General features: G+C 38.8%; 1 protein-coding gene across 4 annotated transcripts in view; it reads right to left on the minus strand.

Annotated features, from left to right (window-relative positions):
• Positions 1–2,907: 2,907 nt before the first annotated feature.
• LOC124147897 (hyphally regulated cell wall protein 1-like) overlaps positions 2,908–23,687 on the minus strand; it is a 36,388-nt gene continuing 15,608 nt past the window's right edge. For 2 of the 4 annotated variants that reach the window (XM_046518740.2, XM_046518741.2), the window contains exons 3-5: positions 15,613–16,338; positions 14,339–14,463; positions 2,908–12,872 (exon numbers count right to left, since the gene is read on the minus strand). In XM_046518740.2, coding sequence (XP_046374696.1) covers positions 12,759–12,872; positions 14,339–14,463; positions 15,613–16,338 — 965 coding nt within the window. In that variant the 3' untranslated portion in view covers positions 2,908–12,758. Of the gene's footprint in view, positions 12,873–14,338; positions 14,464–15,612; positions 16,339–21,342; positions 21,432–21,528; positions 21,740–23,687 lie in introns of those variants that run through there. The other 2 variants (XM_046518739.2, XM_048401539.1) reach the window with 2 other exon arrangements.

Consider the following 23,687-nt stretch of genomic DNA (forward strand, 5'->3'; position numbering starts at 1 on the left):
TCCAGACTTGATTGTTTTACATACTGAGGTCATATAGCTGGAATATTGCCGAGTGCGGCGTTAAACAACAAACAACCATATTATTTATGTTTAGAAATCTGCGTTTGTGTATGGAATCGTTTAAATAAAGATCTTTCATTACCGTTTTGTGGTCACATAACTCAATATGAGTGGCTAATAATAGTTTTTTGGTTTATTTTTTCGCTTGGATAGTGTCAGAGGGATCGGTTAGCAATTACAAATGCTTTTCCTTGTCGTTAGACTTAGGTGAGGTGGAAAGGGGCGCCTGCGTGCGTGCGTGCGTGCGTGCGTGCGTCTCTGCTTGTACTTGTCCAGATAAATGCTGGTTTATACTGCTTGCCTAGCCCATTTAAATACCATGCCGCCATTTAACATGGATACCCCACTCAGACACAGCCGTCATATATTGCTAGTACGGCGTTAAACGACAAACAGACATGTGCCAGTCATCAGGTGGCATAGTTTCAGTAACACAGTACAAGGATGACTTGTTTTTGGTTCATTGTCACAAACATGTATGGTTGATCAAGTTTCTGGTGGTAAAACCCCAACAAGGATGGTTGAACTGGTTTCTTGTGGATGGTTGATGTAGTTACTTGTGGTGTAACACCAACAGGGATGGTTGATCTGGTTACTTGTGGTGTAACACCAACATGGATGGTTGATCTGGTTACTTGTGGTGTAACACCAACATGGATGGTTGAACTGGTTACTTGTGGTGTAACATCAACATGGATGGTTGATCTGGTTACTTGTGGTGTAACACCAACATGGATGGTTGATCTGGGTACTTGTGGTGTAACACCAACATGGATGGTTGATCTGGTTCCTTGTGGTGTAACACCAACATGGATGGTTGATCTGGATTCTTGTGGTGTAACACCAACATGGATGGTTGATCTGGTTACTTGTGGTGTAACACCAACATGAATGGTAGATCTGGTTACTTGTGGTGTAACACCAACAGGGATGGTTGATCTGTTTACTTGTGGTGTAACACCAACATGGATGGTTGATCTGGGTACTTGTGGTGTAACACCAACATGGATGGTTGATCTGGTTCCTTGTGGTGTAACACCAACATGGATGGTTGATCTGGTTTCTTGTGGTGTAACACCAACATGGATGGTTGATCATGGTACTTGTGGTGTAACACCAACATGGATGGTTGATCTCGTTACTTGTGGTGTAACACCAACATGGATGGTTGATCTGGTTACTTGTGGTGTAACACCAACATGGATGGTTGATCTGGGTACTTGTGGTGTAACACCAACATGGATGGTAGATCTGGTTTCTTGTGGTGTAACACCCTCATGGATGGTTGATCTGGTTACTTGTGGTGTAACACCAACATGGATGGTTGAACTGGTTACTTGTGGTGTAACACCAACATGGATGGCTGAACTGGTTACTTATGGTGTAACACCAACATGGATGGTTGATCTGGTTTCTTGTGGTGTAACACCAACATGGATGGTTGATCTGGTTACTTGTGGTGTAACACCAACATGAATGGTAGATCTGGTTACTTGTGGTGTAACACCAACATGGATGGTTGATCTGGTTTCTTGTGGTGTAACACCAACATGGATGGTTGATCTGGTTACTTGTGGTGTAACACCAACATGGATGGTTGATCTGGTTTCTTGTGGTGTAACACCAACATGAATGGTAGATCTGGTTACTTATGGTGTAACACCAACATGGATGGTTGATCTGGTTTCTTGTGGTGTAACACCAACATGGATGGTTGATCTGGTTACTTGTGGTGTAACACCAACATGAATGGTAGATCTGGTTACTTGTGGTGTAACACCAACATGGATGGTTGATCTGGGTACTTGTGGTGTAACACCAACATGGATGGTTGATCTGGTTCCTTGTGGTGTAACACCAACATGGATGGTTGATCTGGTTTCTTGTGGTGTAACACCAACATGGATGGTTGATCATGGTACTTGTGGTGTAACACCAACATGGATGGTTGATCTCGTTACTTGTGGTGTAACACCAACATGGATGGTTGATCTGGTTACTTGTGGTGTAACACCAACATGGATGGTTGATCTGGGTACTTGTGGTGTAACACCAACATGGATGGTAGATCTGGTTTCTTGTGGTGTAACACCCTCATGGATGGTTGATCTGGTTACTTGTGGTGTAACACCAACATGGATGGTTGATCTGGTTTCTTGTGGTGTAACACCAACATGGATGGTTGATCTGGTTTCTTGTGGTGCAACACCCTCATGGATGGTTGATCTGGTTACTTGTGGTGTAACACCCGTGATATGGATGGTTGATCTGGTTACTTGTGGTGTAACACCAACATGGATGGTTGATCTGGTTTCTTGTGGTGTAACAACAACATGGATGGTTGATCTGGTTTCTTGTGGTGTAACAACAACATGGATGGTTGATCTGGTTACTTGTGGTGTAACACCCGAGATATGGATGGTTGATCTGGTTACTTGTGGTGTAACACCAACATGGATGGTTGATCTGGTTTCTTGTGGTGTAACAACATGGATGGTTGATCTGGTTTCTTGTGGTGTAACACCCGTGATATGGATGGTTGATCTGGTTTCTTGTGGTGTAACACCCTCATGGATGGTTGATCTGGTTTCTTGTGGTGTAACACCCTCATGGATGGTTGATCTGGTTACTTGTGGTGTAACACCAACATGGATGGTTGATCTGGTTTCTTGTGGTGTAACACCCTCATGGATGGTTGATCTGGTTACTTGTGGTGTAACACCCGTGATATGGATTGCTTCTGGTAAGATGTCCCTGACAAGGACATTTATTCACAGGTGTAGACACATAGTCAAGAACAAACGTCTGATTAATGATGCCATTGAGATATAAAACAACAGCATTTAATATATATATATATATTTCTTTAAGATTTATTCTTCCAAATATCATGACACATAACAAGTGTAAGTACTGCACTTATCTGACAAAGGATGCAGGGTATGCCATTTCATATGTGTACAGATCAGTATAGGGTTCCCAGGTAAAATAGTGTGACACTTACATACACCAGAGTACAACACACATGACATGACAGGGAGTCAACCCTGTCAAGCATGTGTTCATCTCACAATGTGATATAAAGAAAGGGTATCCGTATATTTCTGGCTTCAACCAACATGCAAGAGGTCAGGCTGTGAACAGCATCCTTTAATTCTGTTGATTAGATGAAAAAACTATCAAGTTTTAGGGAAAATATTGTAAATTTTCTGGTACAAGTCCTCTGCTGATAAGACGAGAAGATAATCAAACTTTAAAAAAATTATATGGCACACATCCTCATCAGCTTATCACATATACATTTTCCAACACATTTCTCTGAAGATAGATATTGTTCTATAAATGTTTACATTGAACTCGGAACTAAATTTTCAGATTACATGCCATCAAATTGTCAATTTGTCTATTTTATCAATGTTTTGTTCGCAAAACTCAATAGAAACATTTTTTCTCCGAGCAATCTTGTTCCTCTTTTCTAATCTGTAAAATGTTAAAAAGATTCTTAATCATATGACTTCAGTATCAAGCGTTTAACAAAAACACCATTGACTTTGTATACAAAATCAGTGTATTCTTAGACAGTTTAAACAAACACTAGCCAGGACACAAAGCACTGTCCCGATTCCTGGCTGACCCTCACTAAAATACCTGGCAATAATTCAATCAAATACATGTGATATGTTTGAATTAAAATGATATGTAATAAATTCACATTTTCTAAATTACATGCAGACACCAAACTTTAATGACAACATGTGGTAACTGATAGTATCAACAGATCTTTGAAATCAACATAAGAAAACTAGCAATCATTAGTCCATAACTAAATCAAATACACATGAAATGTGTAAACAGGATATAAACAAGAAAACAATACCCACACAATGGTAAACAATTCTAGAGTAAGTGAGCTGGGTTTTAACGCCACTATGAACAGTATTTCAGTTATATCATGGCACGTCAGCTTGATGTGGAAGAAAACCTGAAGTGATGTGGTATTTCAATTATGACACAGCATAATAACTTGATTTGCGTGGGATGCCCTAAGGAATATAGGTCTTAGACATGTACCACTTTGGTGAAACCCACAGGCTTGAACCTAGAATCATAATCAGAAAAATATGGGTTATGTACCTCATCTTCCTGAAGCAAGGGAGTTAACCGACTTTGAAAGACCAATTTCCACCCTTGCTGAACTAGGCTGGAATTGTGGAGTTACAGTTTGGCTGGACTAACGCATCTTTATCTAGTCAAATCAAAATCCATTCACGAAATCAACATCCGGTTCATAACAACATGACAACTGCTGTGCCTAATTCGTTCAATTGCAGAATTTGCAGAGCATGGGTACCGTCAATTTGGCGTTGACAGATATTTTACAAATCTTTTCATGTTTTTAATCAAGGTGCTCAAGTGATATTATGCACATATGATGAAATCATCTTGACTGGGCGCCGCCACTTTGTTTGAATTCAAGTGATATGAGAGGTGGAATCTGATTGGTCAGTAGGGTGGGGGATATAGAAAGGACATAATTTGTAATAGCCACTGGTGGTGCAACGATCGAGCCCAGAACTTCCAGTCTAAGTTCGGCAAGGGTGGAACACGGACTTTTAAAATCAGTTATCTCCCTTGCCTCGGAGAGATGAATGAACCTATGAGCATAGGTTTCAGACGTGCTTAATGGACACAGCTCTGCACAACAAATTGTGAGATTTAAACAACTGAGCCACCTGTGTCCACACACGATTCTTACATAGTAAACAAACTAAAAAAGATTCATCACTTGCTCCAAGCCACAGCAACAAGTGACAAGCGGATCAATTTACTTTGGAGCATGTAATATGCTCTTAATCCAGCTGCCTTCTGTGAGATTTGCAGACAATACCTGATCTTGATTCAAATTTAAAGTATTAGTTTTCACTACCATGCTTTCAAAGTGAGTGAGTGAGTGAGTGAGTGAGTGAGTGAGTGAGAATGGTTTTACACCGCTTTTAGCAATATTCCAGCAATATCACGATGGGGACACCAGAAATGGGCTTCACACATTGTTCCCATGTCGGGAATCAAACCCGGGTCTTCGGCATGACGAGCGAGCGCTTTAACCACTAGGCTACCCGACTGCCCCTGCTTTCAAAGAATCTATAACTATACTAATAACATATATAACTTTCCAAATGACTGACTTGGAAGACAACAAAAACAAGACAATGTAAACGCTGATTATGCAATATTTGAGAAAATAATGAACAGCACTTCCTGCTGACAAGAATCGAGTGACAACTGTAACCAAGATGTGAATAGTTTAGCATAAGCTCATAGACACAGACCTCATGCATAAAATACAAGAAACGTTTCATCACTGCATAAAGGCCTCAGGCTGAGTTTAATCTGGACATGTTGCATATGTGGTGGAGCAGTTTATGTTCTTCTTCCCCTGGTGTGCAGTTACAAATATTACCACTTGCATGGATTGCAGTGGAGATTTCATCGAGCTGCAGCATACAAACAACATCTCAAGCTGTAGAACTAATCTGTTTTCTAAAGGTTACTATTCCTGAATTATTTAACTGACACGATAAAGGGATGGGTGGTTTCACGCATCTTGACCACATTACTGCAAGATAAAATATTCCTGGTTTGGACCAGCACATTGATCTTGACTGTCCTATTTGATAAAGAGGTGTATTCATCAAAACATGAGAAATTTAAATCAAAATAATTCAGCGAAATTACATAGTTGTTGAGATCTACAAAATCTAACAAATGACAAAATTCCGTATTTTATGATAATCATTTTCATTTGGAACATTTTACACCTAAAATATTCTTTAATGGTATCACTTTTTACAAAAGGAAACATACAGGTACATGTTTAAATACAACTGCATCTTTGTTCTTACCTAAATTATGAATAAACCCAATTCAGATCAAGTCTTGCTTCAGATCCACTCACAAAACATGATACAAATGTACACACAATTGACAATAAAACTAGGCTTAAACAAACCTGTAGAGTAACGAGAACAATCACAACCCAGAAATAAGCAAAATGGAAAATCCAGAGCATCATGGAATGAAAACCCAAACAACACAGTAAATAACCATAAAACAATAGGATCACAACATAACTCTACATCTTTATATCTGAATACTCACTTGACAACAATACTGGATGCATTTACCCGGTAGATCTATTCTGTAAATTTGCAGTGCAAGGTCAGGTTATGAAAATACACTAAAACCTAATGCTATGAGGAGTACAATGGATGTTCTATTGAATGAGATTCAACTATCATCATGTTGATAAACAATGAAAGAATCTCTTTACTTATACATATCCAAGATCCTTAGCTTGAAGCAATGTCTGTATGTATATATATCCAGGATCCTTAACTGAAAGCAATCTTCAACAAAATTCTGCACTGAATTGAATTAGAAATTACAAAGAAAAAGCACATATCTCGCACGTAGCTACAGGGCTCAAAACCAGTGGAAGCGATTTCTATAAATATAGGGCCAACCCCTTTCCATATCCAATAGAAATAGTCGATTGTACGATTCCGACTGTATCTTGAGCATGTGTTTATGAATCACTATCAAATAGTAATGATACCAGATGTTTTTCGCAAAAAAGGTAAGCATATCCTGCCCCTCCGGTGGTGCACATCACAAACACATGCAAAGGCAAGTCAATTGTTCACCTGAAAAAACATGGGAACATATGGTACAAGTGAAAATAGGAAATTGCATCGGACATAAAACTCAAATGTGTCTGCAATGACAAACATATGACGCCAATTTCTGTTACTGATACTTATTTCATTTCACTGAAATTAATCGTTTTTCAGACTACTCAACAATCTCCTCCACTGATTTTGCCTGATTCAAAGTTTTACCTGAAATAAAACTGGAATCAAAATATTGCTGCTTTAAAAAACAACTCCAGCCCTGAAGCTGATACAAAAGGATGCAGCCTTCCTAGCTTGCATGCCTTGAAATGTTCATGTGATGTTGATCTGTAACTATATTTATTTAACCATCACTAATAGCAACAATAATCAATCAACAATTATTCATATTCCACATGGAAGCCATTATTTCAAATCTTAATACTTCATAAAGGTTGCCCACATTATTGTTAAGAGAGTGTTTGGAATGAATATGCAGCGCTTAAAAGATTTAGGCTTGTCGAAGTTGGAATAAAAACTGGAAGCATAAAAAGTTAAATATATATATATTCTGATAAAATGAAAATCAACAAGGCCTTAAACAAAGTGCCATATTATGCCACAGGAAGACAACAAGACAAAGGGTAACCATGGGAACGATGGGATGGACACATAGTTGACATTGACAAAACACTTATACACTGTATATTGCATTTATAAGTCTGATATGCATCTGGGTTAGGATCCAGTCTTTGGTAAATAATAGGTGGACAAGTACACACTAGGGAAACACTGAGAATGATGGAATCATGCATTTTAGCCTGCAAGAACACTGTCAAATGATTTTGAGGCCAGACTAATTTCTGATATTTCCATATAAAGGTCGTACACATAAATGTTAAGAGCAAGTGTGGAATGAAAAAGCAAAACTTCTTAAAACAGGCTTGACAAAGTTGGAACAGAAGCTTGGAGCTTAAAGATATTCACATATGTTGATAAAATGTAAATCAACAAGGCCTTTGGCAAACACTCGTTTAAGATACTTAAAAAAATCAACTCAAATCAACCCTGTCAAAACCTATTGGCGATTTGACAAAGAAAACATTCCAAAATAAACAAACTAATCTGGTCTGGCCATTGCTTTCAATATCCTCCCTGATCACAACAGGAAGAAGGAACAAGATGTTCAATCATAAAGTTATCACAAAGTCTTCAAAATCATATCTATGCTATTCATTTTCAAGATATAGTTTCAAGGCTCTTTGTATAATCCTCGTTTGACAATAATAAAGATGATATTAAATGGAGTTATCAATGAGAGAAGAAACTAAAGCTGGACCTGCTTCAAGTCCACACTGCTGTCCTGACACTTTTAGTCCACATAATAACATCTAGCAAAACAATTAATAATGGCAAATTTTTACTAGTCCTTATGACACCTTGTTGGGTAATTTTGCAAGGACTACTGGACTAGTGCCAATTACTAATGCTGATAAATACTTTGTTCCTTTGAACATGCCAGCAATTTTTAAGGAATTATAATATTATCATAATACCCCATGAAGGCCACACAGTTAACATTCCCTACCATAGGAAAACCTTCGAGACTGTAAGTGTCAGGAGCCTTCGTCTCATAGACAAATCATTGATCATCTTGTCCACACTTCCCCAGGTGATGAGGGCCACTGCTCAGAGTGAGTGAGTGAGTGAGTGAGTGAGTGAGTGAGCGAGCGGACATTGCATGATGCATCATCAGCAAGTTCACCTTGTCCTTAGGCCAGCTCCATCCTTCATATTCTCAGGTGACGAGGAATGAGTTTATTGTATGATATGATCTTGTGGAATGATCCAATATGAATGAAATTACATGTTATATACAGATGTGGTGATAAGTTGTAATGACAATGACTTTGCAAAATAAGGATTCATTCCAAATTCTTGGAATCAGTCATCACAAATGTTATTTGTTTGTAAATATTGGCAACATATTGTACTGTGTGAGTGGTCAACTACCATCCTCTACACTTGCTACTTACTTTTATCTAGGACTATACATATTGAAACAAAAGCACCATGCAGGAAAACTTCAACACTGACATCGAACATACCAGTCCTAAGTCGTTTGAGTTTTACAATAACATTGAACAAAACGTTTGATTTCAGAAATATGGCACATATGAGACCAAACTCAGTGAATACTGATAACTAAAATTTCAGCTAAATGGTTATTCTATTAACAAAGATAATGAGAGAGGCCATGGTAGGCGACACCAAAATTGCTTCTCAGTAAGTTGCTTGTATGACAGAGTACCACTAAATAACTTTATAATTATTTGTAAAATGTTGATATAACCATTATGATAACGATAGAAACAAAAACAAAAACCTTAAAAGATGTTAGCCAAATGTCAGACAAATTGCGAAAATGTCATCTTGTTTGAGTCTATTTCATATTGACAACTTAAAGATCAGGTCTATCCAACAATCTGTTACCTTTGCTTGTTGTAAACCTAACCTTTCTCACTAAGACCAGGCAAGCTATTTTCTTGTCTTGCAATAGTGAAACTAATCTAAATGCTGCGTTTCATTGAAAATATACTATTTCTAAAACACAATATGGTTTGCATTTTGCATACAGCTTTTATTTAAAGATTGCTTCTTGGCATTGTCCATGAAAATATATAAAACAAGAAATTAAATTGGTTTGGATTCATTTTCATTCGTTAATGGTAACATTAACTTTGTCGATCATGGTAAAATATCTATATACTAACTTACTCAAAATAAAGTATGCCACCAATTCAAAGCCTGCATCAAGAAAAAAATTCTTTCGGTCTAGGAGGCTTAGGAAATGATAGTCCATATACTAACACTTAAATGTACAGAAATGGATGCCAAAAGGTCAATTTCCGATGGTTGACTTAAAAAGATTTCGGCACAGACTGTATCCAGATTGCTGCAGACACAATCTCTGCAAAAGAGTCCTACCGCGAACACAAGTCATTGATCTGACGAAGGGTCAAGAATTAGCCCTGACAATTAATAAATTGATATCCACAATTAGTTTCTTGTGTTCATGTTCTGCCAACTTCTAAATGCCTATCAAAGACGTGATTCATATCTTGACAAAAGGACAACATACCACCTATAGGGTATACTCAACTACTCAAGGTATCAAAGTTCATGTTGTTGTGAGAATTATTATGCATATGACGGACACATGGGAAGATGATCATGAGGGGAATATGGAATGATGAGATCCGATGTGGTACAACACTCATCATAGGGTGACACACACACAATACAGGGTTTCACTTCTATAAAAATACTGTGCTGCATATATATGTAACAAGTGAGTTGGGCGATGGACTGACTATGTGAACGACTGCCTACACATCATTTACACATTTAAACCCGAACACGAATCTCCCATACATACAATCTATTACCTAATCCTTAAATGCTTCAAATGTAAACTCTCAGAATATACTCACACACATTGCCAAATTCTGAATAAAATCCAACTGTAATCAAGATATTAACAATACAATACCTATTGCACAATTTTCCGTAAATCAAAGTTCCTTTGCATCGAGCTCAAACTGCATAAAGAGCAGAAAACAGGTACTATAACCATGACGATTCACTGCATTGAAACATCAAAAGATGCACAAACAGGTTAAACAAAATGATTTCAACGTTTTGACATCTTGAATATACGTCTCTAAACAAGTTTGCATGAATTTACTGCGATTGAAAACATATGATTAATGATGTACTCAGAAGGCTGATTAATTTGACAGGCAGGACTATTAGAGTTATCTCTCTTTAATGTTTAGCCAATGGGTTAAGGAAAGACTGACCCTGTTGATGTGGTCTTGATTTGCTTCTTGCAATCTTTTCAGAATAATTGTTGATAAAAATCATTTATTTTGGGGGTTAAGAAATGCAAGGTTAAGTAACATAAGATCAGTTTTGCTTGAAATGGTAAAATAACTGACCATCTTAATAAACTAAAATGGATGGACAAAATTATGCTTACATTGTCAGACTGATGTACTGATCAATGCAGAATTGGGAAAACAGCACTAATCACTTGTAAGATCAATACTTTCACAACCAGTAATAGTTTTGTTCTTCAAAACATCAGAAACAAAGAGAGAAAATTATACAAAAAACTCTGTAAATAATTCTTGCTACTGACTGGCCTATATATCTACTGTATTAGCTGAAACACTTTGCACATTGTCATCAATAATGCTTAACAAGGCTAATAAATATCTCGTATATATCAAGTTCATATCATTAGCAGTTGTAGTAATCTAAACATTTTTCATAAATAACTTCTCAAGATTAATATTATCCTGAAGTGGCAAATCTTGGCACATAGAATTGTCAAACTAACATATACTTAACTTCTTTCCAAATGGTATTATTTGCCTCAAACTTAAACTATATACCAGCTTTACAAGAGCCAGGGAACACATTCAAATCTTCGAAGCATTTCATCTTGGTGAATTTGCCCAAAATAACAGATCTTTTCACTTATGCATAAACACAACAGGTTTTTCATAGCAGTTGTTTTGGAAATGCAGTTTACTGCTCATCTCATTTTTATACATTTCCAACAATTTCAAACCTTTGAAATTTGACACTGTTCCCTGGCTTTTAAAAGACTGCAGTTTCTTACATGTTATATATTCATAGTAATGCTTTATCTAACATTGTTTTGATAGGATGTCTATGATATGTTTATTTTTTGAGATTCTGACATGATCTCACTGTGAATGTTCCTTGTTGAACAACAGTTGCCCTAGAAGTTGCCCTAGCTTCAACCTTGAACAACATAAACAACTCATCTCTCATGTAGGTCTGTGTGACCTCCATCACTCACATCTGCATACATCAGCACCATCGGAATAGGACATATCCACCATCAGGGCTGTTGTGTTTTGTTCAACAGCCCTGATCAATCACATAGACTAGCATATTGTGGACATACTGCATAACTTGGTCATCAACTCAGGACACACAAGGGTTCTTGTTTCACCAATCTCAAGACCACAGTGTGAGAATCCATGTATTTCAACATTTGTCTTCAACAACATGTGTATTACACTCACTGTAAGACTTTGCCAATCTGGGAACATGTCTTTCTGATTTCGAAGCTCCTGCTCAAATGTGGAAGTACTTGGTAAAATGTCCATCACAGTATTTGTTCCAAGGTACAAGGTACTCGCTCAAATGTCCTTCAAGTACTCGCTCAAATGTCCTTCAAGTACTCGCTCAAATGTCCTTCAAGTACTCGCTCAAATGTCCTTCAAGTACTTGCTCAAATGTCCTTCAAGTACTTGCTCAAATGTCCTTCAAGTACTTGCTCAAATGTCCTTCAAGTACTCGCTCAAATGTCCTTCAAGTACTCGCTCAAATGTCCTTCAAGTACTCGCTCAAATGTCCTTCAAGTACTTGCTCAAATGTCCTTCAAGTACTTGCTCAAATGTCCTTAAAGTACTGGTTCTATTGTTCTTCAAAGTACTTGTTCCAAGGCTTCCCAAGAACACTGGCTAAAAGGTAACAAATTTGATACCAGTGACTTTCACATCCATAAAGCCACATGATTTACTTCAGCGTAAATTAACACCTCAGTGCAACTCTTTCCAAGACCTTGTTACCATTCTCACAAAAATGGCATCTGTTGACAAATGATGCACAGATCCAGAAGGCAATGTTCTATAAAATTATTATTCATCTCAGAACCCAGGACTGGTTACCATGGACACATTACCACATACAGATCATTTCACACATGCCAAACACAGGTCTTAACTAGTTTCACGGAACATGCGATTCCAATGACGAAAACAAGAGAAATGTTGACCTGCATGTTCTACAGGTGTCAGAAGTTGGAGTGTTTAGCGTTAATCAGTGGGTTGTCTGTTGAGATGGGGCAATTTTGCATGTGTCTGAAGTTAGTATGTTTGGCGTTCTCAGCGGCCCACATGTTGAGATGGGCCTATTTTGCATGTGTCAGAAGTTAGTGTGTTTAGCGTTCTCAGCAGCCCACATGTTGGAGAAAGACATGCTGTCCAGGCTGTTCAGGAAGGAATCATTGTCCAATGAAACCATCTCATCACTCAGATCCTGAAACAATAAGAACACTCTCATCAAGGTCATCATGACTGACCTTCACTGGATGTACACTGGGTATGGATCCAAGCATAAACTGAGAAAACAATGAATTATTTGCTTAATGATTGCTGAATAATGACACCATATTGCTATTTGAGTTCTAACCCATGAAGATCCGGGTAAGAATAGGTCTTCAGCAACCCATGCTTGCCGTAAACATGGTAAAAGGCGACTATGCTTTTCGTAAGAGTCGACTAATGGGATCAGGTGGTCAGGCTCGCTGATTTGGTTGATGCATGTCATCGAATCCCAATTATGTTGATCAATGCTCATGATATCAATCACTGTGTTGACTGGTCCAGACTCAAATATTTACAGACCGCCATAATAATCTGGAATATTGCTAAGCGAAGCCTTGAACAAACAAACAAACTTTGAGTTCAAAACATATGTGTTAATTACTGCATCTCAAACATCACAGGAGGCCATGTGGCTCATGGGTGAGTGAGTGAATGCACACTCAGAATGCAGCATACATACACACATTTGTTTGTTGTTTAAGCAATATTCCAGCAATATGCAGTGGACTGTAAATAATCAAGTCTAGACCAGACAATAAAGTGATTGGCATAGTGAGCAATGATTCACGCTGTCATGGTACGATGCCACACAATCAACCAAGTTCTTCTATCAGTATACATACCTAAACTTTCCCTTGAGAGTAATACTGAAAGAGGCTAATCATGTCTGTATCTCTTGGAGCAAATAGATATTATGAAATACAGGAACAGACAGAAATCCTGCTATATTTTTGCACTGTCTGGGACACCTTCAGCATTGGGCAGACTGACTTGGGCCAGCACACTCAAGAATATTTCTACTCTTGTTGAAATGATCTAACAGATTTAAGCATGATGAACTACTTAATAGCATGACAATGTTTACAGCAATTCAGATGTGAACTTTATCATAAGAAGTATTTTCCTTCAGAATCTTTTTTTCTGCACCAAATAGCTTAAGCCCACGCAAAAATATTTGTGTTTCTGCTATCCAGATAGACTGATCATTTCACTAGTGATCACATATTATTTAGCATTTCTGTAACTAGTCACAATGAAAGCAGTACCTACTCTTTGTTTCTTGTTTAATGCAGCACTCAGCAATATTCCAACTATATGACAGTGGTAATTAAACAATCAAGTCTGGACCAGACAAACCACTGATTATTATTATGTGCCAATTCCCATGCTGTCTTGGTATGAAGACACCATCAACCAAGTCATTGAGTCTGACCATCCGATCCATTAAGTGACCTCAAGGACAATCAGAGGTTGCTGGTGACCAATTCCAACTCTGTATCCCATGGTCAGCACCTACTGACTCTACTAAGGGCATGCTACCTGGTACACAAGTATTTGTGGACAACCTTTATGTTACTCTGGTCCCAGTAAGCCCTATAGACACCTATGTAGACTGACCTTGGGGTAATCAAGATGTCCGTTGATGTAGCTGAGGGTCACATTGTCATCCCAGTAGGTAGACAGATCGGCCTTTGACCCTGATAATGTCCGGCGGCGGCGACACATGAAGATCAGCATGCATGCTGGAGTCAAGATGTTTTTCATTCAATGAACCATGTATTGCACATCATACTTTGAGAGTGAGTGAGTGAGTGAGTGAGTGAGTGAGTGAGTGAGTGAGTGAGTGAGTGAGTGAGTGAGTGAGTGAGTGAGTGACATATTTCCAGAGAAATAGTTACCTCTATTGTACCATGACATAATTAAATGCAAAAACTAATGAGTCAAGCGGTATGGGTTAAGTCCAATCACCTTTAACATGTTTACACAACATCTGTCTCTGTTTATATTCAAACATTGTTTTGTTTTTCACATCAATATACTCAATCAAATCAACATTTTTACTCTATGAATTATAAACAACTACTACATCCTAATCGTTTTTCAAACGTGTTAGAAGTAGGCAGAGCAAGCATGTACTGTTGTGTTGGTCATCTACCCCCTACGATGCCACGATGGACCCCCAAGATAGTGTTGTAGCGCACTTATATATAAGCAAAGCTGCCTTTGGCAGCTTCTGTACTGAAGCTGCTGAAGGCAGTGGTTTCCTTACGGACACCCCCAAAGTGGGGACCCAAATACTGCAGCTGACCCCTGTATTACAAATCCTAGGGATAACAGAGAACTTCAATCTTAGGGCTTCTCTATATTCGACTGTGACATATATCTTTCGTATCACAATCCGGTCAACTGCAGTATTTGGGTCCCAACTTTGGGGGTTTATATAGAGAATAAAGAGAAGCCCCAAGATTGAAGTTCTCTGTTATCCCTAGGATTTGCAATACAGTATTGCCACATATCATGTACATTGTTGGGACCACAACTGCAACAATTCATATCAGTTCCAAATAACTACTGGCAACAATTGAGAAAACAGTATTTTCCCATAAATATCAGGGGTTATTATTGTCATATGAAACCTCTGACTGACCAATCAGAATAGAGAATTTTCCACATTCATGGTATAATGTTGTTTAACATATCAGCACAGTCAGCAATAGTCAAAGTTATATCATTTTGGCCTGTAAATAATCCAGTCTGGACCGTGTGTATGTGTAATTTCAGAAAAAGTCTGTGACTATATACATGATATATTTATTATTACACTGTGTGTGCACCGAATGGGTAAGTAAATGAGTGTATATCACCCATGAATTTCCTGCTCAACAACTTACCTACAACAATAACAAGGACTGCAGCCCCTACTGCAATACCTATGATAGCTGGAGTAGACAGTTCCATATTGAGGCGGCCATTGTACTCTGGACATCCAGTGTTGTTGCCTGAACAGCTACCGTTACCAAAACCTGGGGATGTGGTCGTTGTTGTCCCCCCTCCAATACCATCCAACGTCGTTTTTGTAACTGTGTCATTACTCAAACCTGTACTCCTTTGCGAATTAACTGTAGTTGTTGATTTGTTCATACCCCCTACTTCTGGAGAAAAAGACGATCCAGGTACTGTTGTGGACTCTACCACTGATGGCAACAGGGTGGGACGGGCAGGTTCCAACACCAGGGTGGTGGATGAGATTGCACTGAGAGAGTCAGATTGAGAGCTAGGTAAGCTGCTGACATGGTGGATGTCAGGTTCAACTGACAGACTCGCAGAGCTGGTCACAAACAGCTGACCAAAAGTGTCACCTGTCACCGTGGCGTATGTGTCACTTGAGGGCGAAACATGGAACAGGTCTGTGATCTCCGCTGAGCCATGTGTCTGAAGACTGCTAGACAGAATTGTAAATGTGATGCTTGATCCTTGGTGCAGGCTGGAGCTGAAACTGGGCTGTATGGTTGTGGAGAGGGGCGTGTCCGAAAGGGGCGTGCTTGTCAGGGAGACAGTGGAGACGGCATGAGCGGGAACACATAGTGTCAACAATGTCACCACACACACCACGGTACCTGAAACAGAAACAGTGAGTTAGTGAGTGAATTGGGTCTAATGCTGTTTCAGTATTTCATTAGTATGCTAGTCAACAGATGTTTAAGAACAACTGATTCTTTCATATTACAATAGATAAGCTGTTATGCTATGATAAATTAACTGGAGTGAAATGAAAGAACAGGTGTTCTTTAACTCCTTTCGAGTAGAATATAATATATATCACTGCATGAGAGCTGAATGTGGGAGCACAGCCACAAGTGATGTCAAGAGGTGAGGTGAGGTGAGGTGAGGTGAGGTGAGGTGAGGTGAGGTGAGGTGTACATGCGTGCATGTGTGGCTGCTTGTACTAGTCAGGACTAATTTTAGAGTGCTAGCACACTGATACCATATTGCAGTTTAACATGAATACCCCACTCACACACCGTATACTGACTCTGAGCTGACCAGTCCTTGTTCTAGCCCCTTAATGCCAAGCGCCAGACAGGGTAACAAGTACCATCTTTTTACGTCTTTTTGTATGACATGGCTGGGGATGGAACCCCGGACCTTTCCCTCTCTGGGCGGACGATCTACCACTAGACCACGGAGGCAGTCCACAAGTGATGTGGTGTAGACATTTACCATTTTGGTGAAAGTGGCTGGTGATAACAAGCCATAATAAGGCCAATCTTTTTTCAAACCCACAGATTCTGTGGGGAGGAAATACCTCAACACAGCATATAGCAGCACCTTAGACCACTTGTTCCCTGTGTCACCTGTAGACATTACTGTCACCTGTGATTGAGCATGTGGAGATACAAGACATTCTCTGACACATTCCAACATACAAATAAGACAAGGTGAGGGGAAATGGGGCTCAAGATTATTGCTCTTCTATAGCGATGTGTGTCCGTGTGTGCATGCGTGTGTGCGTGCGTGTGTGTGTGCGTGCATGTGTGTTTGTGCTGCAGTTTAACATGGACACCCCACTCAGACACAGTATATCTTCTCCGAGACGACCAGTCCTTGTTTTATCACCCTAATCAGGCAGGGAAACAACAAGTACCAAGTTTTAACATCTTTTGGTATGATACTGTCAGGGATCTAAACACCGACCTTCCACTCTCGGGGCGGACGCTCTATCCACTACACCACAGAGGAAATCTCTAATAAGACAAAGATTAAGAATACCATCAACTTCATAAACACCATCCGTGGTGATATTATTCACCATGGTGAATACTCACACATAAATATTGATATCTTTATCATGTTCATAAGTAGTGATTAGTATTCCAGCTATATGACAGGGGGTCTGTAAATAATCAAGTCTGGACCAGACAATCCAGTGATTGACATCATGCGCATTGATCTACGTAATTGGGATAAAGAGACATGCATCAACCAAGTCAGCAAGTCTGACCACCTGATCCCATAAGTCGCGTCTTAAGACAAGTAAAGTCGCCTTTAACGGCAACCATGGGTTTCTGAAGACCTATTCTATCACAGGTCTTCACGGGTAAGCTGACCATGTACACAGTTTGTAGATGAAATCTATCCATGTTTCCTGATACAGAGGACATGATGACAGGCCTGTGTTCCTATGACAAGCACCTGTCTAATCCAGCACACTACACTGTATTGCTGGTTTTTATGAACCCTACAAGGGATAACAGGTATGAGGAACAATGAGGGACTTAAAAGTAATCACAAACAGTAATAAGGTAAAAGTAATAAGGTTTAAAATTGGAACTTTTTTTGTAGTTCTTTTTTTCTCACATTCCAAGTAATGTTAACACTGCATGCAATGCAGTAATCATGATAATGTATAACCAAGAATAACATCTTCTAAGTCTTTGTTGGTTCAGTTATCAATGAATTATAAGTTGCCTTTGTTGAGCCATAACATTAATACTACAATATCATTTACCGTATTCGACGTAATAAGCGCCCACTGCGCTATTTGCTAAGATATTGGTTAGTGAACAACCCCAATAAGCACCCCTGCCGATTGATCAATGTAACAAGACTTATTTATTCGCATATAATACGCACTTGTGTGTTATATGCACCCTTAATTATGGGCAATTAAATTCTGGAAAAATATACCTCTCGTATATAAACATTTCAGGCTGTCAGCATAAACCACGAAAATTATCTTTTAACTATACTATTCTAATAAGAGCTCACTATTTCTAATTTTGAGAGCGCCCTGGGCGCTTATTACGTCAAATACGGTATCTCTAATTTGGGAATATTAACTAACATTTACTGCCGACTTGGTGCCAAATATCAGGTTCTGAGCATGTGGAAATAAATCCCTGATAATTAATATACATCATGTTCATACTGTTTCGACAATGGCCATGTTTATCTCATGGAGTAAGAGTACTATGAGAAAGTTTATAGAGTATTTCAGTCACACAGATTGTACATGAGGTCTTTGAAAGGCATTTAGAAGTGATACACATAAGGAAGAGAATTTATGGATGTCAACTTCTTTATTATGAGGTACACAACGTTACAGAGTAAATGCTAACTCACTTCATCATCATGCACCTGATGAAGGAGCAAGCATACACTCCGAAACATTGTGTTCCTCATAATAAAGAAGTTGACATCCATAAATTCTCTTCCAGATTGTACATGTGTATTAATTGGTGAAATTAAGGAAAACGGGTATGGTACTGACAAATCAAAGATCAACATCTAGGCAATCTGGAACTCAAACCTATGACCATTGGAAGTCAGCAGTGCTATAGGAATAGGATGCTTCTGTGCGTAACTAACAGAGATACCTGACAAAAGTGACACAGCCAATGATGATGATGATGATGATGATGATGATGATGATGATACTACTACTACTACTACTACAGTAAACCACGATTATAACGAACACGCTTATAACGAACTGACGGATATAACGAACTCACTTTTTTGGTCCCGACTATTTGCTGTAGTTATGCTGTATATATGCTTATAACGAACTACGGTTATAACGAACTAAAATTCGTAGTCCCTTTGAGTTCGTTATAACCGTAGTTTACTGTACTACGATGTCAGCACGAAGATGTCCAAAATGTTAAAGTCAATTTATGGTAATGTCAAGGCATGTGTCAAAAGTAACAACCTGTTGTCAAACCAATTTCAATGTAATTTAGGAGTAAGACAAGGTTGCGTTTTAAGCCCCTTCTTATTTCAATTATTCATAAATGAAATTGTACACACAATGGAACAGGAGCAGCTATACGGAGTACAGATACACCCTGATATTATACAAGTTTTATTATTGCTCTTTGCAGATGATTTGATTTTAATTTCAGACACTATTGGGGGACTACAGAAGGAACTATCTATCTTAGATAAATATTGTGTGGACTGGAGGATGTCAGTTAACATTGAAAAAACTAAAATTGTAGTTTTTCAGAAAGGTGGGCGGCCGAAAAAAAGTGAAAAATGGTATCTGAATGGACAACTTGTGGAAGTCACACAAGGGTTTAAATATTGAGGTTTGATATTTAGCAGCAGGCTTTCATGGACAAAAGCTTTAAGCAACATAGCAGTTCAAGCTAAAATGGTACTAATCAACTTATTAAAAAGCATTAATTGTTTACAACCTTATTCTCCAAAATTTCTTTTCAGATTGTTTGACTCCAAGATATCACCTATGTTACTGTATGGGTCAGAAATATGGGCATTCCGTAAAATGGAAGAAGTTGAGAAAGTTCATTTATATGCGTGTAAATGGTTATTGAATGTTAAACAGTGTACATCAAGTAGCGCTGTATTGGGTGAATTTGGCAGATTCCCTTTACATATCAATGCAATGATGAGAGCTTTTAAATATTGGCTACGTTTAATGTGTATGCCGGGTACCCGCTTACCTAAAAAGTGCTATGAAATGATGTATCTATACGATAGTCAAGGAAAGTGAGTGAGTAGGGTTTTACGCCGCTTTTAGCAATATTCCAGCAATATCACGGCGGGGGACACCAGAAATGGGCTTCACACATTGTACCCATGTCGGGAATCAACCCGGGTCTTCGGCGTGACGAGCGACCGCTTTAACCATTAGGCGACCCGACCGCCTAGTCAAGGAAAGAAGAATTGGGTTACTAATATAAGAACAACGTTATTTTCACTCGGATTCGGTCATGTTTGGTTATCACAATCACCCGGTAACGTACAGATAATTTTCAACAAATATGGCATAGAAGGTTATGTAATAGCTCCAAAATGCCCTTCTATTCTCATTTTAAATTAACGTTGAAGTGTGAAGAATATTTGTATTGTGTAACCGCGAGTAAATTCCGGTCATGCATGTCAAGGTTTAGATGCAGTGCACACTGGCTGGAAATAGAAACTGGTAGAAAACTTAATATCCCTCGCGAATTTTTTTCTCGCAAACTATGTCAAGTTGGCCTAATAGAACACGAGTTTCATTTCCTGCTAGTGTGCCCTGCATACACTCACCTACGCCATCTCTATATTCCTTCAAAATATTATTTACACCCAAATGTCCATAAGTTTAACATTCTTTTATCTACAACCAACACAAAGCTGATTATTAATATCGCTAAATATCTGTATCACAGTAAAGAAGAGAGAACACGTATTTTATCATTGTGACTGTTGCCATAAATATGCCATACATTTTGTACAAAGGGCCTGTGGCCTGTACTGTACTGAATAAAGATCTATACTAATAATTATAATGATAAAAATTTTCCAGTTTCACCAAGTTCACATTTGTGTCAGTTAGGGTTAACAGTCAGTAAGTGGATTAAATCAGATGCCCTGCAAAAACAACATTATCTAACACCATAACACCATATCAATACTATAGAGAAATATAAACACACAATGCCATTAAGAAAGTGGTCAAATGTAACACATGTTATATTTAGGATAACATTTTCTCAGTAAAGTACAGAACCCGGACGGGACAGATTCTCGTACTTACTTAAAAGTCACAATTTAAACATCACCTGTCAAAACAGAGACAAATAAGCAAAATTATTGGTGCACATGATACATACATAATCCACAGAACTGATATCTGTTCCATCTAAGCAATGCCATGGACGAATTCACAAGACACAACATCCCCACAGGAGGTACCACAGAATCAAACTGGTTCAACCAAGTTCACATCATATACATTTTACCAGAACACTATGACCCTGAAATTCAAATATTTAAAATTAACTCAAATAGAAACCCACCTGCACGTGTAACCATGCTAGTCAAACACAGGCATGGTGTATACAACAGGGCCATAACACTCCACATAATTGTATGACACTCTCACCAACACTCCTCTAGGCTCCAAGGATTGTCACTTAATTCAATACCACCTAATAATATCCTGCTGAGATCCATTCATTAGCCTTCTTTCACCATTCTGTTTCGTTCCCCACACAAGGGCCATAACCCTCCAGTCAACTGTATCATCAAATGTGAAGCGACTGCATTAAACACGGCTCTTCTTATCACTAGTTCAACAATATCCTGTACTGAAGGCCCTAATGTAGGTGTGTAAGAGGATGAGCAAGAACATAGATATGTCCTCCGCCTACACGGAGCAGTCGACAGGGGAAGAAATGGGGGAGCCTTGTCTCCTTGGTGTCTTTGCTACAGAGGCAGTGAAGCATGGGTCATTTGGAGCCATTGAGATACACTCAAACTGACAGCTGAGGTGTGTGACAAGCTTTGCTCAGCTACAGATAATTCACAACTTCGTTACCAGAGCTGACATCTTGACCTCAGGGTGGAGGCTAATCTGTCAGGTCCTGTCTCTCTGTGGACACTGAAACTGAGGCTTGTATACAAAATCTGTCAGGTCCTGTCTCTCGCTGGACACTGCATGAAACTGAGGCTTGTATACAAAATCTGTCAGGTCCTGTCTCTCGCTGGACACTGCATGAAACTGAGGCTTGTATACAAAATCTGTCAGGTCCTGTCTCTCGGTGGACACTGAAACTGAATCTTGTATACAAAATCTGTCAGGTCCTGTCTCTCGGTGGACACTGCATGAAACTGAGGCTTGTATACAAAATCTGTCAGGTCCTGTCTCTCGGTGGACACTGCATGAAACTGAGGCTTGTATACAAAATCTGTCAGGTCCTGTCTCTCGGTGGACACTGCATGAAACTGAGGCTTGTATACAAAATCTGTCAGGTCCTGTTACTCAATGGACACTGCATGAAACTGAGGCTTGTATACAAAATCTGTCAGGTCCTGTTACTCAATGGACACTGCATGAAACTGAGGCTTGTATACAAAATCTGTCAGGTCCTGTTACTCAATGGACACTGCATGAAACTGAGGCTTGTATACAAAATCTGTCAGGTCCTGTTACTCAATGGACACTGCATGAAACTGAGGCTTGTATACAAAATCTGTCAGGTCCTGTCTCTCGGTGGACACTGCATGAAACTGAATCTTGTATACAAAATCTGTCAGGTCCTGTTACTCAATGGACACTGCATGAAACTGAGGCTTGTATACAAAATCTGTCAGGTCCTGTTACTCAATAGACACTGCATGAAACTGAGGCTTGTATACAAAATCTGTCAGGTCCTGTTACTCAATAGACACTGCATGAAACTGAGGCTTGTATACAAAATCTGTCAGGTCCTGTCTCTCGGTGGACACTGCATGAAACTGAGGCTTGTATACAAAATCTGCCAGGTACTGTCTCTCGGTGTACACTGCATGAAACTGAGGCCTGTATACAAAATCTGTCAATCTGTCAGGTTAAGTAGAACAAACTTAAACATGTTTAATGAAGTGAAACTAAACTTATTCTTTTTTTTATGGATAATATAATCTAGCTGCGGGACAAAGGACATGACACATGCATTTTGGGAAGCTGCTAAATCACCTATCAGGTGTTATCCGGACTTGAACATGTAAAATATATGTATCCTTATTTCATAGTCAGTGTCAATACTATCTCAATACCATACAGTATACTTTATACATTTATATAACAAGAATAGTGTCTGTGTCTGACCCAATGTTGGTGATGTTATCTAGAACAAACATAAATTTATACCTAGGTTATGACCATGGTTAAGTTTTACTGGTATTTAGGGCAGTATTAGTCGGGACCAAACAAACAAAAGAGAAAAAGAACGAAAGAACGAAAGAAAGAACGTTATCCTGACAACAACCTGTTGGCAAAAAAAATCAGAAAACCAGTTAGAGGGAGAAAGAGCGTGTGCATGCATGCAGGCCACAAAGTTAAAAAAAATTCAAAGGAGCCACTTGGCTCCTAAATCTTTTTTTCAAGGAGCCAAATAGAATTTCAAGGAGCCAAGGCAAAATGTAAGGAGCCAAAAGTAATGACTTGTAATTTAACTGAGCTTCTGCATAACAA

Source organism: Haliotis rufescens, unplaced genomic scaffold, assembly GCF_023055435.1.
Source record: "Haliotis rufescens isolate VD_foot unplaced genomic scaffold, xgHalRufe1.0.p SCAF_1, whole genome shotgun sequence".
Lineage (NCBI taxonomy): Eukaryota > Metazoa > Mollusca > Gastropoda > Lepetellida > Haliotidae > Haliotis > Haliotis rufescens.